The following is a 12,153-nucleotide window of genomic DNA, read 5'->3' as shown; positions in this document are numbered from 1 at the left end:
CTGTGCCCATGACAGGGCAGAAAAAGGAACTTCCCATGGGAACCTACACAGGCTATTGCTCCCCTCCGCCTCACCTGTCCATAGAGCTGTGGTGCACGGCCCTGCCTTTGTCTGCATGACTGTCACCCTCTAGCGGCTGGTCCCCATGAAGACAGCCAGAACCAGGGACTGGATGGCGAGGTTGGGTCACTCCCAATTGCCTGGCTCTGTTCAGTCTCAGCGGCAGCTGGCGCTGGCTGTACTGGGAAGCCAGGCTCCTGGGCTGGATGGGCCATCAGGCTGGTGCTCCAGGGCCACTCTCATGCTGTTCCCTACAGCCAGCAGAGGTAAAGGCCAAGGTCTGTGTGCTGGCCAGGTGGGACATGTGCTGCAGGCTTGGCTGGCTCTCACTGGGTTCGGGAGTCCCCATGCGCTGCAACCCATCCGCAGGCAGGAGTGACTCTCACTCAGCAGGTAGAACAGGGAGTTTATTAGTCGACAGAGGCCCAGCGCGGTGCAGAGCTGTCAGTACAGCCAGCAGAGACAGTCATTCCAACCCATCCTAGGGAGAAGCCCGAGGGGAGCCCCTCTGCAGTCTAGCCTCCCCTCAGCCCAGGCTGGCTGTCTTCCCCCTCTCTCTGCTCCCAACTGCCGCCTCTGATTCAAACCCAGCTGGGCTCCTCCCCGCTCTTTGCTGGGGCACAGAGGTGTTACCTGCCTGCTTAGGTTACAGCCAGCGGGGGGTGGGGGGAGGTCACCCTGTTAGCTGCTTGGTCTGTCAGACACACATCCACCCCCACCCCCCACTACATCACACTGGTGCTGGCAGCCAGATCTCAAGGCTCAACTCCCAACCCCTGCCCAGCCTGGGCAAGGCTCCTCCTCTGGGGAGCAGCCCCCACGGGGGTGGACAGGCAGGAGCACGTCCTTCTCTCTGCTCTCTCTGGGTGGGGGGATGTTGCTCTCCCTGGGATAAGAAGGTGGGGGAGAGACGCCATCGTCCCTGGCATGTGGGGGCACTGTCCCCGGGTGGGGGTGAGGAGGCCACTGCTGACCCAGGCAGGGGGGAGGAGGCTGCTGATGCAGGGGCGGGCGGGGGAGGAGGATGCTGCTACCCCAGGGGTTGAGGGTATGCTGCTGACCCTAGAGCAGAGAGGGAGAACGCTGCTACCCTAGGGGCAGGAGAGGGAAACCAGCTGGGATCGGCCAGTGTACTGACACATTACAGCGCCCCTGAAAGGCTGAGCCACAGGTCCTCTGCCCCACACACTGCCCCCGCCTGGCTGGCCTGCAGCCCTGGCCCTTGGCACCCTGCTCTGCTGCCCTCAGCTGACATTGGGCTGTGTCCTCTCAGCAAGCGGGAAAGGAGCACACGGCAGGAGGCGGGAGCAGGCTCAGTGCTCAGATGGTTTATAGCTGCCGCCTGTCATAAACTGAGGAAACCAGGGTCCATAAATCTCCCAGGAAACAAAAATCAGGGAAATAAAATGAGCTCAATGGGGGAACGCAGATAAACGGAATTGAAAACGCCTGCTGGGACAGCCTGGGGCCGTCGTAAACTGAGCTATGCAGCTGGCTCCCCCAGCACCCTGCAGGCCTCTGCTGGCAGCCCAGGCCCAACCTGACCCACTGGGGCGCTCAGGGACCCCTAGGGGAGACGGCCCAGCATGCTTAGGGGAGGTGCCAGCCCCACTTCTCCCTGCAGGGGCTGCCACTCGCTCTGTCCTGGCAGTGGCACTGCGAGTCAGGCCAGGTTTGCCTCTTGGCACTGCCCCGGGGGTAGCACCATCCCTCCGTCAGGGACAGCAGTGGCCCCTCCCCCTGACCCAGAGACAGTACATCCCCCTGGCCCAGGTGAGCACAAGGAAGGGCTTGACCCCAGCTCTCTCAGGTGGAGGCTTGAGGCAGGCGAGAGGGCTCCAGGACCAGGCTCTTGCCCTCGCACAAAGGCCCCGAATCCCTGGCATGTAGGGAGCGTACCCTGGCTGCACAGGGGCCCTGCCTGCTCCTCCCACATCCTGTCCTGCTTCCTTGTGGCTGGCTGGCGGCCCGCTGATGGCAGCACCTTTGCCATGAGCCACAGCAGGACCCGAGCGGGGCCAGGAACCCGCCTCGACAGCAGCAATAGGCCCCCTCTGCCCTCAGCTGCACGGGGGGGAAAGGAGGAGCGAGTCGGGGATGCAGCCAGGTGAGAGCTCAGTGCCAGCCCAGGGCTCTGTGAGGCTGGGGTGGGGGGCAAGCTCCCCTCCTCCCTGTCCCGCACCAGCTGCAGCAGGAGCAGGAGCAGGGGGTCGGCTGGGGGTTCCCAGAGTACGGAGCACCCCTCCCCAAACAGGTGCAGGCCCCGCCCCACCCGCTCGGTGACAAACCGACAGACCTGAAGAGCGAGTCCATCCATCGGTCAGCTTCGGCCCAGCGCTGCAGGGTTTGGGTGTTAGCTGGGACATGAAAACAAACGGCCTGGAAGGGCACATCAAAGAGAGCTACACACCTCCCACCCAGCCGGCCTGAAGGCACCAGCCCTGAGCCCTGTTCCACAGTGGGTTTATAGTCACACAACAGCTGTGCGGCCCCAGTGCACCTGCAGCAAACTCTGGCGCAAAGGACCAGCCAGCTGCCCACTTTGCTGCATTCGCCACAACCACAAGTAGCCTTTTCGAGCAGTCTGGGCCTAGGCATTCGCTGTGCATTACACAACAGTCCTTCTGCGTGGTAGCAGCCCTCAGAGTCACCTCCCAGGGCTGCATGCTCAGAAACACAGCCAGTCGTCGCCTCCTTTCCTGGCGACCTTTACTCGCTGAGGCACCTCCCCAGACACAATCCCACCTGCAGCAGATACCTAAGGTTAGGGCTGGGCCTCCTAGCCAGCTGCCTTCTCCAATCCCTGCCATGAGGCAGGCTCCCAACTGGATGGCGGAGGAGGGTGGCAAGACAGTCCTTAAGATGCTTGGTGCCCTATTCAGCCTGAGCACATGGACCCTTCATCCCTGGGAGGACAGCCACTTCATGGACTGTGGGGGCAGGAGCTGGGGGGGCAGGCAGGAAAAGGACAGGGAGGCTTGTAGGGGAGCAGGCAGACTGAGGGGAGCAGCAAGGAGCAGAGGCCAATGGGGCTGGGTGCAGGAGCCTGGGGGATTGGGGCCAATGGGGCCAGGAGGCAGAGCAGGGGCCAAGGACTGAGGCCCAGAGAGCTTGCACTGCCTGCGGCCAGTGGCAGCCCTAGACATAGGACGGCATTGAGCACTACTAGGTTTGGAGCAGCTGTGGTGCCCCCGCAGCTGCGTATGCCAAAGGGGGCCCTGGCTGGCACGGAACAGGGGGTGAACCACTCAACGGGGCGGATTTGGCATTCGATTCTGTCAGCTGGGACACAGAAGCAAGTCTCACGTGGGGGAGGCCCTTGGGGGCCATTGCTCCGGGTTCGGTTTTCATTCCCTATGGCCAGAATTCACTCTGAACAGCTGGAACCCGCCAGGAAAGGCCCGAAGGTGCTTCCAATCCACCTGGCAAGTGGACAGGCCTGCAAAGTCTGCTCACTAAACCCTGCTTGCCTCGGTCACCCATCTCAGAGCATTTATCTGATTACTGGTTACTCGTTTTACTAGAGCACCTGGACCAGGGCCTGACTGTGCCACTGGCTGCCCAGACAGAACAAGAGGATGGTGCCTGCCCCAGAAAGCTTCCAAGCACAGTCTAAGTCAGGAGACGCTACATGGCTACAGAGGAGGAGGCCGAGGAAGCCGTGGGACACCAGTGCTCAGAATGACAGGCAGCAGGCTCCCCCGGCAGCGGCAGAGTTTTTGGGAGTGGATGGACAAGTATGTGCTAGCTTTGCAGGCCTTGGGGTGCCCTCCTCAGGCGGGGGTGCAGCAACGTAGCAGAGCTGGGACCAGGTGCCTTTATCTCATGCGGCCCCAGGCTGGTTCCAGCAGCAATAAGCAGGGTCTGCTGGCACCGCAGAGCCGGGATGATCCAAGAGACAGGAGAGCTCACAAGATGCCAGGGTGTCACCATGCCCCATCGTGCTGCAGTGCTGCCCCGGCTACTCAAAACAGCTCCACGGCAAGGCCTCCCCCCAGCCCTGGAACTCACCACCCAGCACACAGACAGCTCTGCTTTCGTGGCCTGTGGGCAGCCCAACACTAAACCTCACAGCCAGGCTCGTCTGCACAGGAACTCTTACAGGGTTGGCTCTGAGCCGCCACAGGGCCACCTCCGATTACTGTCCTCCTGCGAACGCCAAGTGATCGGCTGGGCGCAGCAATTTGATGGGCTGAACTGAAAACAAATCCGGTTCCCCGTCTCCTCCACCTTGGCCCTCCCAGGAAGCCAGTGGCCCACCCGGCTCAGTCAGGGGTGCACAGGACGGGCACAGTTGGCATGTTTCCGGAGGAAATGAGCGCAGCAGAGCCAGTGTGCACAGAGACACGGGCTGGTCTGTGCATGCAGCAATCAAATGGTGCTGGCTGTATCACCCACTACAAGCCCAGTGGTGGGGTGTTCTGGGGATGGTACCAGGCCTGGCCCCACCAGGCCCTTCGTGGAGTTATTCAGACCCTGCAATGGGAGAGCTGGGGCCCATGCAGACTTTTCGATTCTCACCTCTCAGGTTGTGTGACACCTGCCAGCAACGTGTCAGCCTGTGCCCATCCCTAAAGGTCTGAACACTTGTTTTTCAGCACCAAAGCCTTCCCCACAGCAGCAGCCTTCCCAGAGAGCCCAGGGCTGAGCAGACCCCGAGAGAAAAGCTAGATCAGCTCTATGATGAGCTTTGCTTTGCTCGGCAGAGCAGTGAGGGCACAAGGAAGCCACTAAAACAGGGTTGGGCAAAATCAGCCCTGGGGACTGGATCCGGCCCACCTGGCGGAATACGGGCGGCGCGTACTTACAGCCAGCAACATGCGTTCAGCTGCCCTCCCCCACACCTTGTTCCGGCTGCAGCCCAGCCGCTCCTAGGATTCCCCTGCTAGGTGTGTGTGCTGGGGGGAGAGGACGACGTTAATTAGTGCTCTAGCTTGCCCTGTGATCAATTTACCTTAATGGATCATTATTAACTCTAGTCAATCATATGTGCCTTGTTACATCTGCATGTACCTAAAGCTTCTCCTCTGCAGCTTTATCCAGTCTGCAATGCAAACCGCTTCCTGACCAGAGCACTATCACTGGCACTTGGCTCCATCCCTGGGCTAAGCCCTCAGCAAATCTCCGTTGTAACCAAGCAGCATGCTAGTCATAAAGGGAACTGGCCTGGCTTCCTTCCTCCCTCCCTCCCTCTCCAGCCAGCCGACACTGCCCCCCTCCCCAACTGCCCAGTTCCAATTCAAAGCAGCCAGGCCCCAGGTGCCACCCAGGCCCATCGTGCACGTGTGAGAAGTCATCACACCAAGACGCCCGTCACCAACTACACTGATACTGTGCCTAGGGAAACTGAGGCATCTACCTTTGGCCACCACAGGAGCGTAGGAAACACCTGCAACCCAATCTGGGGAACAAAATCCCCACATCCCTGACTTCGCCACAGCAGCAAACAGGCCTTTGTTGACAGCAGCAGACAGCTGCACTGACGGGTTTGTAGGGAGCCCTGGCGGCTGCACTCAGGCCACTCAGAGACGGGTCCAGGCTGACCTTCGTCAACACTTCATTAGCAGAGACGAGGGAGGCCCCATGTGGAGGCAGAGCTGGAGAGGCAGGGGAGGGAGGGGAGACATGGACAGGTGGCACAGGACTTTGTATGCACAGGTCTCCGATTTCCTGCACATTCTGTACCCCGGATCACTGCCATTGGCTGTGTCTACACGTGCCCCAAACTTCGAAATGGCCATTTGCATGGCCATTTCGAAGTTTGGGGCACGTGTAGACACAGCCATTATGTGCGTGAGTGCGGCTCATTCTCTCCTTTCACAGACTCGGGGGCTGTTCCAGGTCAGTGAGCCAAGGGGCTCCTAGAACTAGCTGCAAACTCACTCTCACCCTTGGGCTGAGCTCTTCCCTCCGCCCAGGCTCCGTGGCCATTGTCCACCAGGCGCACAAAGCCATGGCCAAGCTCCCTAGTGCCGGGAGGATTCCGTGACTGGATTCCACCTTCCAGCCCATGCTGCCCAGGGCCTGTGAATGCAGCTGGGAAGCCCACTGTGGTCTGGAGATGCCATTGGTCAGGTGTCAGCCCATCGGTGCCCAGCAAGCACTGCTCCGCCTGGCCCCACCTTCCTATGGGGCTGCCCAGCGACACAGCTGAGATCTCCACAGCACATTGCATCAATGCCCATAAAGCCATAACCCACCCGTTCCAGAAAAGCTCCAGTACAAACATGTGCCGGGCGGGGGGTGGGGGGGGTGTGGAATCTCGCCCCGCCAGCTGTGAAACCAAGTGCCTCCCTCAGCACAAGGCCAGAGTCACCAACTGTTAAGTCAATTCACAGACTGGCCATACACCAGGCGAACATTGGACCAGTCTGTGAAATCTGTCAGGGATCAGTGAAAACCACCGAGCTGTGCGTGGAGCTGAGGAGTGCCCCTCTGTGGCCCTGGGGTGAGCTCAGGCGCTGCGGGGAAGCTCCAAGGTTTCTACAGTCCTCAAGGCGGGGTGGAGAGGGGAATTTTCCTGGCTGGCCAGGCAGTGATGTGCAAAGGGTCAGGCCAGCACGCGTATGCACAGAGGGGGGCCTGACACATTTGTCACCAGGCATCCCCATTCCAGCTGAACTTCCATTAGCCCCTGGCCTGTGCAGATGCTGCTCACACCCACAGACTCAGGGCTGCCTGGGGTCAGGGCTGTGCGCAGGTCTGATGCCAGCAGGAGCACAGGTTATTTAAACTGCAGGCGTCTCTCTGCCACCGTTCAGCATGCTGCACCAGCGCTCTCTACTAAATGGTCTGGGCGCGGCTCCCTGGCCTGCACCGTGCAGGTCAGACTAGATTAGCACTATGGCGCTGTCTGGCCTGAGAAGCTCTGAATGAATCTGCTTTTAATGAGCCCGCTGCTGGGGACACCTTACGCTGGGTCATCAGGAACAGAACACAGCACCAACGCCTGCTGCACAAGCTGCACCGGGGCAGCCTGTGCCACAGCCGGGGCACAGAGAGCTGTGAGAGCAGCAAAGGGGGTACAGTGCCGAACGTCACCAACACAGGTCAAGAGAGGCACTTCAGCAGGTGTCTCTCTGCCCTACCCCTGGGCAGAAGGCCTTGCTCCATGATCTGTAAGTCACTCACCACATTAATGCGATGAACAATGAGAAGTCCTGGGGCACCTTATAGACAACAGCTCCCCCCCCCACTCCCCCTACACACACACGCAGAGCAAATCCTGAAATCAGCACCAAGCCGCCAGAGGAAAATATATGCTCTTGGCCGTTCGGCACATGGTCCCCTCGGAAACACCTCAACGCACCTTATAAACGTAGGGACGAACCCTACCGCCATCGCCGTCCCTGGCAACACTCACACTGACTACAGCAAGGGGGACTCTGGGCCTTACTTTGTGATACGAACCATGCAGAAGGTTCACTTAGTCTACAAATGCAGCCACCTCTGGGGTGCAGAGCCCCAGCAGCCCCACAACACACAGCAGTGCTCCACCCGAGTTTAGACTTGTAGGTTCAGGAGAATGACGTAAGCTACAGAAAGCAAAGATGGAAGTTATGGGGCAAAACTGTAAGCACAGGGCCTGGCATTTGGGCAGGATCCTGGGTTTAACATGACATGCACATGTTCCTCAGTACCTCCTCTCCCACCCATGGTGCTCACAGTGCCTGCCTTGGGAGCTGGCAGGCCAGGGGCTGTGACTCGCCACTGCTGTTCCTGCTCTTGGCAGCTGGCCTGAGTTCTATCAGCTGAGCTGAGCTGAGCTTCTCCGGGGATTTTGAAATTGCCCTTTCTCAAAGGGAAGTGCCAGACTGGCAGAGAGCGGGAGTGCTGAGCTGTGCCATGGGGCCAGGGTATTGTTTGCCCAACCCACAGGGAAGACCTTATTTATTAGCAGCAGAACTGTCACTAATTTGCACTGTAAACAAAACATTTCAGCTGGAGGCGGGGGGGGGGCGGGGGGGAGAGAGAGAGAGGGGAGAGTTTCTGACCAGCACGAGTTCACCTGGCCAGGGTACTGAATGACCCCCAGCCAGTGTACACGGCTAGCAGCTTACTGCTCCTGGCCTGTTGCTGCCCAGACACAGGTCCCCAGGGGAAAGTCTGCCCAGCCAGTGTCACGGTCACCTGGCACAGAGTGACCCCTCCCCCATATCTGGCCCTGCTGAGTGGTGGTACTTGGCACAAGGGCTCCCCAGCAGCCTGGATGCACCTGAGTTTGGGGTCACACAACTGACTGTCTCGCCCCCAGAGCAGAGATGCAGTTAGCCCAGAAAACGGCAGCAGGACTCCTGGGCTGCTCCAGACTCCACCAGGGGCTCCCTGCTGCAGCTAAAGCTGCCCCCCTTCGGAAGCTGGGCTGGAGACAGGCTGGCCTGGTTCCTGTGGAGGCTGAGCACCTGCAGCATCCCGCTACTCCCAGCGGCGTGGAGAAGTCGAAAGCCAGGCCCGCATCATCTCAAAGTGGGCCCCCAACATAAGCCAGGCACCAAACATCAATGGGTAAAGCCTAGTGCAGCTCCACAACTGGGGCTCCGCATCCGCCAGGCTCAACTCTGCCGCCGATCCGCAAGCCGGGTTTCACCTCCACCCGCACAACAAGCCCGGAGAGGGAGCCCAGGCCAGCGAGGGGCCGTGGCAGGGTCCTGCGGGGCCCCCGGGGCGAGGTCACTAGGAGGGGGCGAGGGGCCGGGCAGGCTCTCTGCCCCAGCCTGATGCCGAGCGAGCTCTGCGCAAATACCCGCTGGCTGCCCGCAGGGCTCTACCAAGGGGCGCTGGGGAGCGCTCTGCCCTTCGCCCGCTGCCGCTCCCGGCCCCCCGCGCCGGCTACAGGGGTGTCACCAGGCCCGCTGAGAGAGCTGCCTGGTGGGCCAGGAGCCGGACGCGTCTCTGTGCAGGACGCCCCAGCACCCCGTCCGCATGGAAGGCAGGACCAGAACCGCCGGCCGGGTCTGCTGTGGCCCGGCGAGCCCGCGCTCCGCCGCCACGTGGGCGCAGGCCTGCGGGGGTGGGGCTGGGGGAGCGGCGCGATCCTGGCCACGTGGCAGCAGCGCGGGGTCTCCCACCGCCGGGGAGGCGAGCGGCGCCCCTGCCCGAGGCCGGGACGGAGCCGCCCCCCGCCGGCACACGGCCCGCGGAGCAGCCTGGCGGAGGCCGCAGAAGGAAGAGGCTCTTGTTGAGCTCCAGCCCCGGTTCGGCCCGGCCCGGTTCGCTGCGCAAGGCGCCCGCTGCCCCAGCTGATGCGCCGCCTGGCCGCGGAGCGCGGCTCCGTTCCAGCAGCTGCGGTTGCCCCGAGGGGACGGTCCCCGCGGGCGCGGCCGGCGAGCACGGAGCGGGGGGTGCCCGGAATAGCAGCGGGAAAAGCGCCGGGGCCGGAGCATTCCCAGCAGGACGCCGGGGAGAGGCGCCGGCGGTAACTGCGGCAACGGCCCGGTACGCGCGCACCTCCCCGCGCCCTTCGGCCCTTGCACCGGGCGGCCTGTGGCTGGCGGACACGCACGTCTCAGCTGTTGCCCGGGAGCGCCCCGGGGTCTCCGCCGGCGCTTTCCCGCCCCGGCTCGGGGCGCGCCGACCGGCCGCGGCGAGGGCGGCTGGGGAGGGCAGCGCGCCAGGCCGAGCCAGAGGGGCGGCGCGGGAGTGACAGGGCCGCCCCATGCAGCAGCTCCCCGCTGGGTACCAGGCGGCTTCGGCCCACAGCCTGTCCCCCTCCTCCCCCAGCGCCAAGCACAGCGGGGGGTGGGGCGGGGGACGGGGCGGGGCGGTCCCGTCCTAGCAGCCTCTGCCAGCGGCGGGGCGGGGCGGGGAGCCCCTTGCTCAGGCCTGCACTGAGGCGGGGGGAGGGGCGCCCGCATGTATCCCGCGCCCGGGAAGCGGCGGAGCGAGCGGCCTCTTCCGTCCAACCCCCGCCTGGCGCCGGGTTAAAGCGCCGCAGCCCGGGGGCGCGAGTTCGGGGCCAGGCTCAGCCGCGGGCAGGGCGCTCCCCTCGGCTCACAGGTGGCTCCACTCCCGACCGCGGAGCGGGCAACGCGCCGGGCAGGCCCCCGGCCCAGCCCCAGAGCGGCCTGGCTGGCGCCCACCGCAGGGGGCAGCATGGGGAGGATCGGGCCCGCGGGCAGGACAAAGCGGAGTGGGTCGTTGGCTCCCCCGGTAGCTGGACGCTGGGTTCCTGCCCTGGGTGACTTCAGGGGCTTCCAGGGTCCTTCCTGCCCCCGCACCCCGCTCGGGACAGGCGGGCCGGGAGGCGCCGCTCTCCGATCAGCCCAGTGCCCAGCTCGCGGCGCCCGTCTCAGGTCCGGGCTCCCACGCCGAGCCCGGCGGCCGGTGCACCTGGCGCCTCATTCCAGGGGCTCGGCTGTACCGGAGCGAGCTGCTGCGGCCCGGCCCGGCCCCGGTGCCTCCACCCGTCCCGGCAATGGCTGCAGGCCTGAGCTCTCCCTGCCAATTTGTGGGGGCGGTAACGGAGGCAGGTCCGTCTCCCGCCCCCCGGCACAGCGCTCGGGGTAGGGCCACACGCCCAGGCCCCAGTGACCACACGGTGCTCGCAGCTGACACCCCGTTGCTGCTCAGCCCAGCCCAGCCCAGGCGGCGGGGCCCGTAAGCGTCCCTCCCCCGCCCAGCGGTGCAGCCCGCCTGGGAGGAGCCGTGTCTGGTCCTGCCCCCCGGCAGGGGACATGCAACCAGCTGCCTCGCTCCAAAGGGAGCGCCGCGTCCCGCTCCCCTCCCCGGGACCGCCCGGCTGCCCAGCGCGCTGGCTTGGGACGTTCTCCTGGAAACCAGAGGCGCGGGGCGCGGCGCGGCGCTGGCCGGGGCTGGGGTCTCGCGGGCCCCGCCAGCTGGACGGCGGCCGGGGCGGGGATCGCAGCTAGGGCAGGCTGCTAGGGAGCGCTCGTCCCGGGTGCAGCCGCGCCAGCCCGCCCGCGGTGCGGACACCCTCGGGGCCCGCCGGCCGGAGCTGCCCGCCGGACCCACCCGGGGAGGGCACGAACTTTCCCCCCGCAGCTCCTGCGCCAGCCGCCAGACCCGGGGTGTCCGGCCCCCACCTTCGGCGAGCGAGCCCGGCCCGTCCGTCCTTCCGCGGCCAGCACACGCCTCCCCTTGGGCTGGGCCCGGCTGAGGCACCGGGCAGCGCCCCCGGCCTAGCCACAGCGTCACGCGCCCCCCTGCCCTGCCCTCGGGGGCGCCCCGCTCCTGCCCTTCACTGGCAGCGCCCCGCTCCGGCCCTGATCCCTGCCCTGCCCTGGGGGGCGCCCCGCTCCGGCCCCGATCCCTGCCCGGCCCGCTCCGGCTCTCACCGTTGGCTGCGGGGGCCCGCGCCGAGGCGCCCAGCTGCAGGTAGAGCCCCAGGTAGTGGAAGATGCCCAGGGTCAGGCCCAGGGCCCCCATGGCGCGGGGCTGCTCGGTGCGGGTGCCCGGCTCACATCGGGCTGCGGCCGCAGAGCCGTGGCGAGGGCGCGGTACCGGCTGCTCCCGCGCAGCCCGCCGGAGACTGCGGGACTCTTCCTTGCCGCGGAAGGCTCCACTCGGGGGCGGCGCTGCGGCTCTGAGAGCCTCCCCCACCGGCGGAGGGATCCGAGCGCTTGATTTAGCATCAAAGTTTCTACCAGGGTGTCATTGGGCGGCGGGGGCGGGGGCGGGCTTAGAGCCCCCGGCAGGAGCTGCCTTGGCCCCCCGCGCTGCGCTAGTGCCCCCTCGGCACCGCTCCCCCGCAGCCCCCCGGCCCCGCTCTCCCCTCCCCCCGCACTGCTCCCCCCAGCCCCTCGCCCTGCTCTCCCCTCCACCCGCCCTGCTTCCTCCAGCGCCCCCTGGCACTGCTATCCCCGCTCCCCGAACTGCTCCCCCCAGGCCCCGCACTGCTCCCTCCAGCGCCCCCCGGCCCTCGGCACCGCTCCCCCACAACACCCCCGCACTGCTCCCCCCAGCGCCCCCCGGCACCGCTCTCCCCTCCCCCCGCACTGCTCCCCCCAGCGCCCCCCGGCCCCCGGCCCCGCTCTCCCCTCCCTCCCGCACTGCTTCCCCCGGCCCCCGGCTCCGCTCTCCCCGCTCCCCGCACTTCTCCCTCCAGCGCCCCCCTCACTGCTATCCTCGCTCCCC

The 12,153-nt window shown here is 65.0% G+C and overlaps 1 protein-coding gene across 1 annotated transcript in view; it reads right to left on the bottom strand.

The window, feature by feature from the left end:
- Positions 1 to 11,559, bottom strand: part of VSTM2L (V-set and transmembrane domain containing 2 like) — a 36,541-nt gene extending 24,982 nt beyond the window's left edge. Inside the window, exon 1 of the mRNA XM_075011759.1 lies at positions 11,355 to 11,559. Coding sequence (XP_074867860.1) covers positions 11,355 to 11,445 — 91 coding nt within the window. The 5' untranslated portion in view covers positions 11,446 to 11,559. The remainder of the gene's footprint in view (positions 1 to 11,354) is intronic.
- Between the last annotated feature and the right edge of the window lie 594 nt (positions 11,560 to 12,153).

Source organism: Carettochelys insculpta, chromosome 17, assembly GCF_033958435.1.
Source record: "Carettochelys insculpta isolate YL-2023 chromosome 17, ASM3395843v1, whole genome shotgun sequence".
In the NCBI taxonomy this organism is placed as follows: domain Eukaryota; kingdom Metazoa; phylum Chordata; order Testudines; family Carettochelyidae; genus Carettochelys; species Carettochelys insculpta.
The sequence above is the reverse complement of the archived record's forward strand: the minus strand, read 5'-3'. Positions and strand labels throughout refer to the sequence as shown.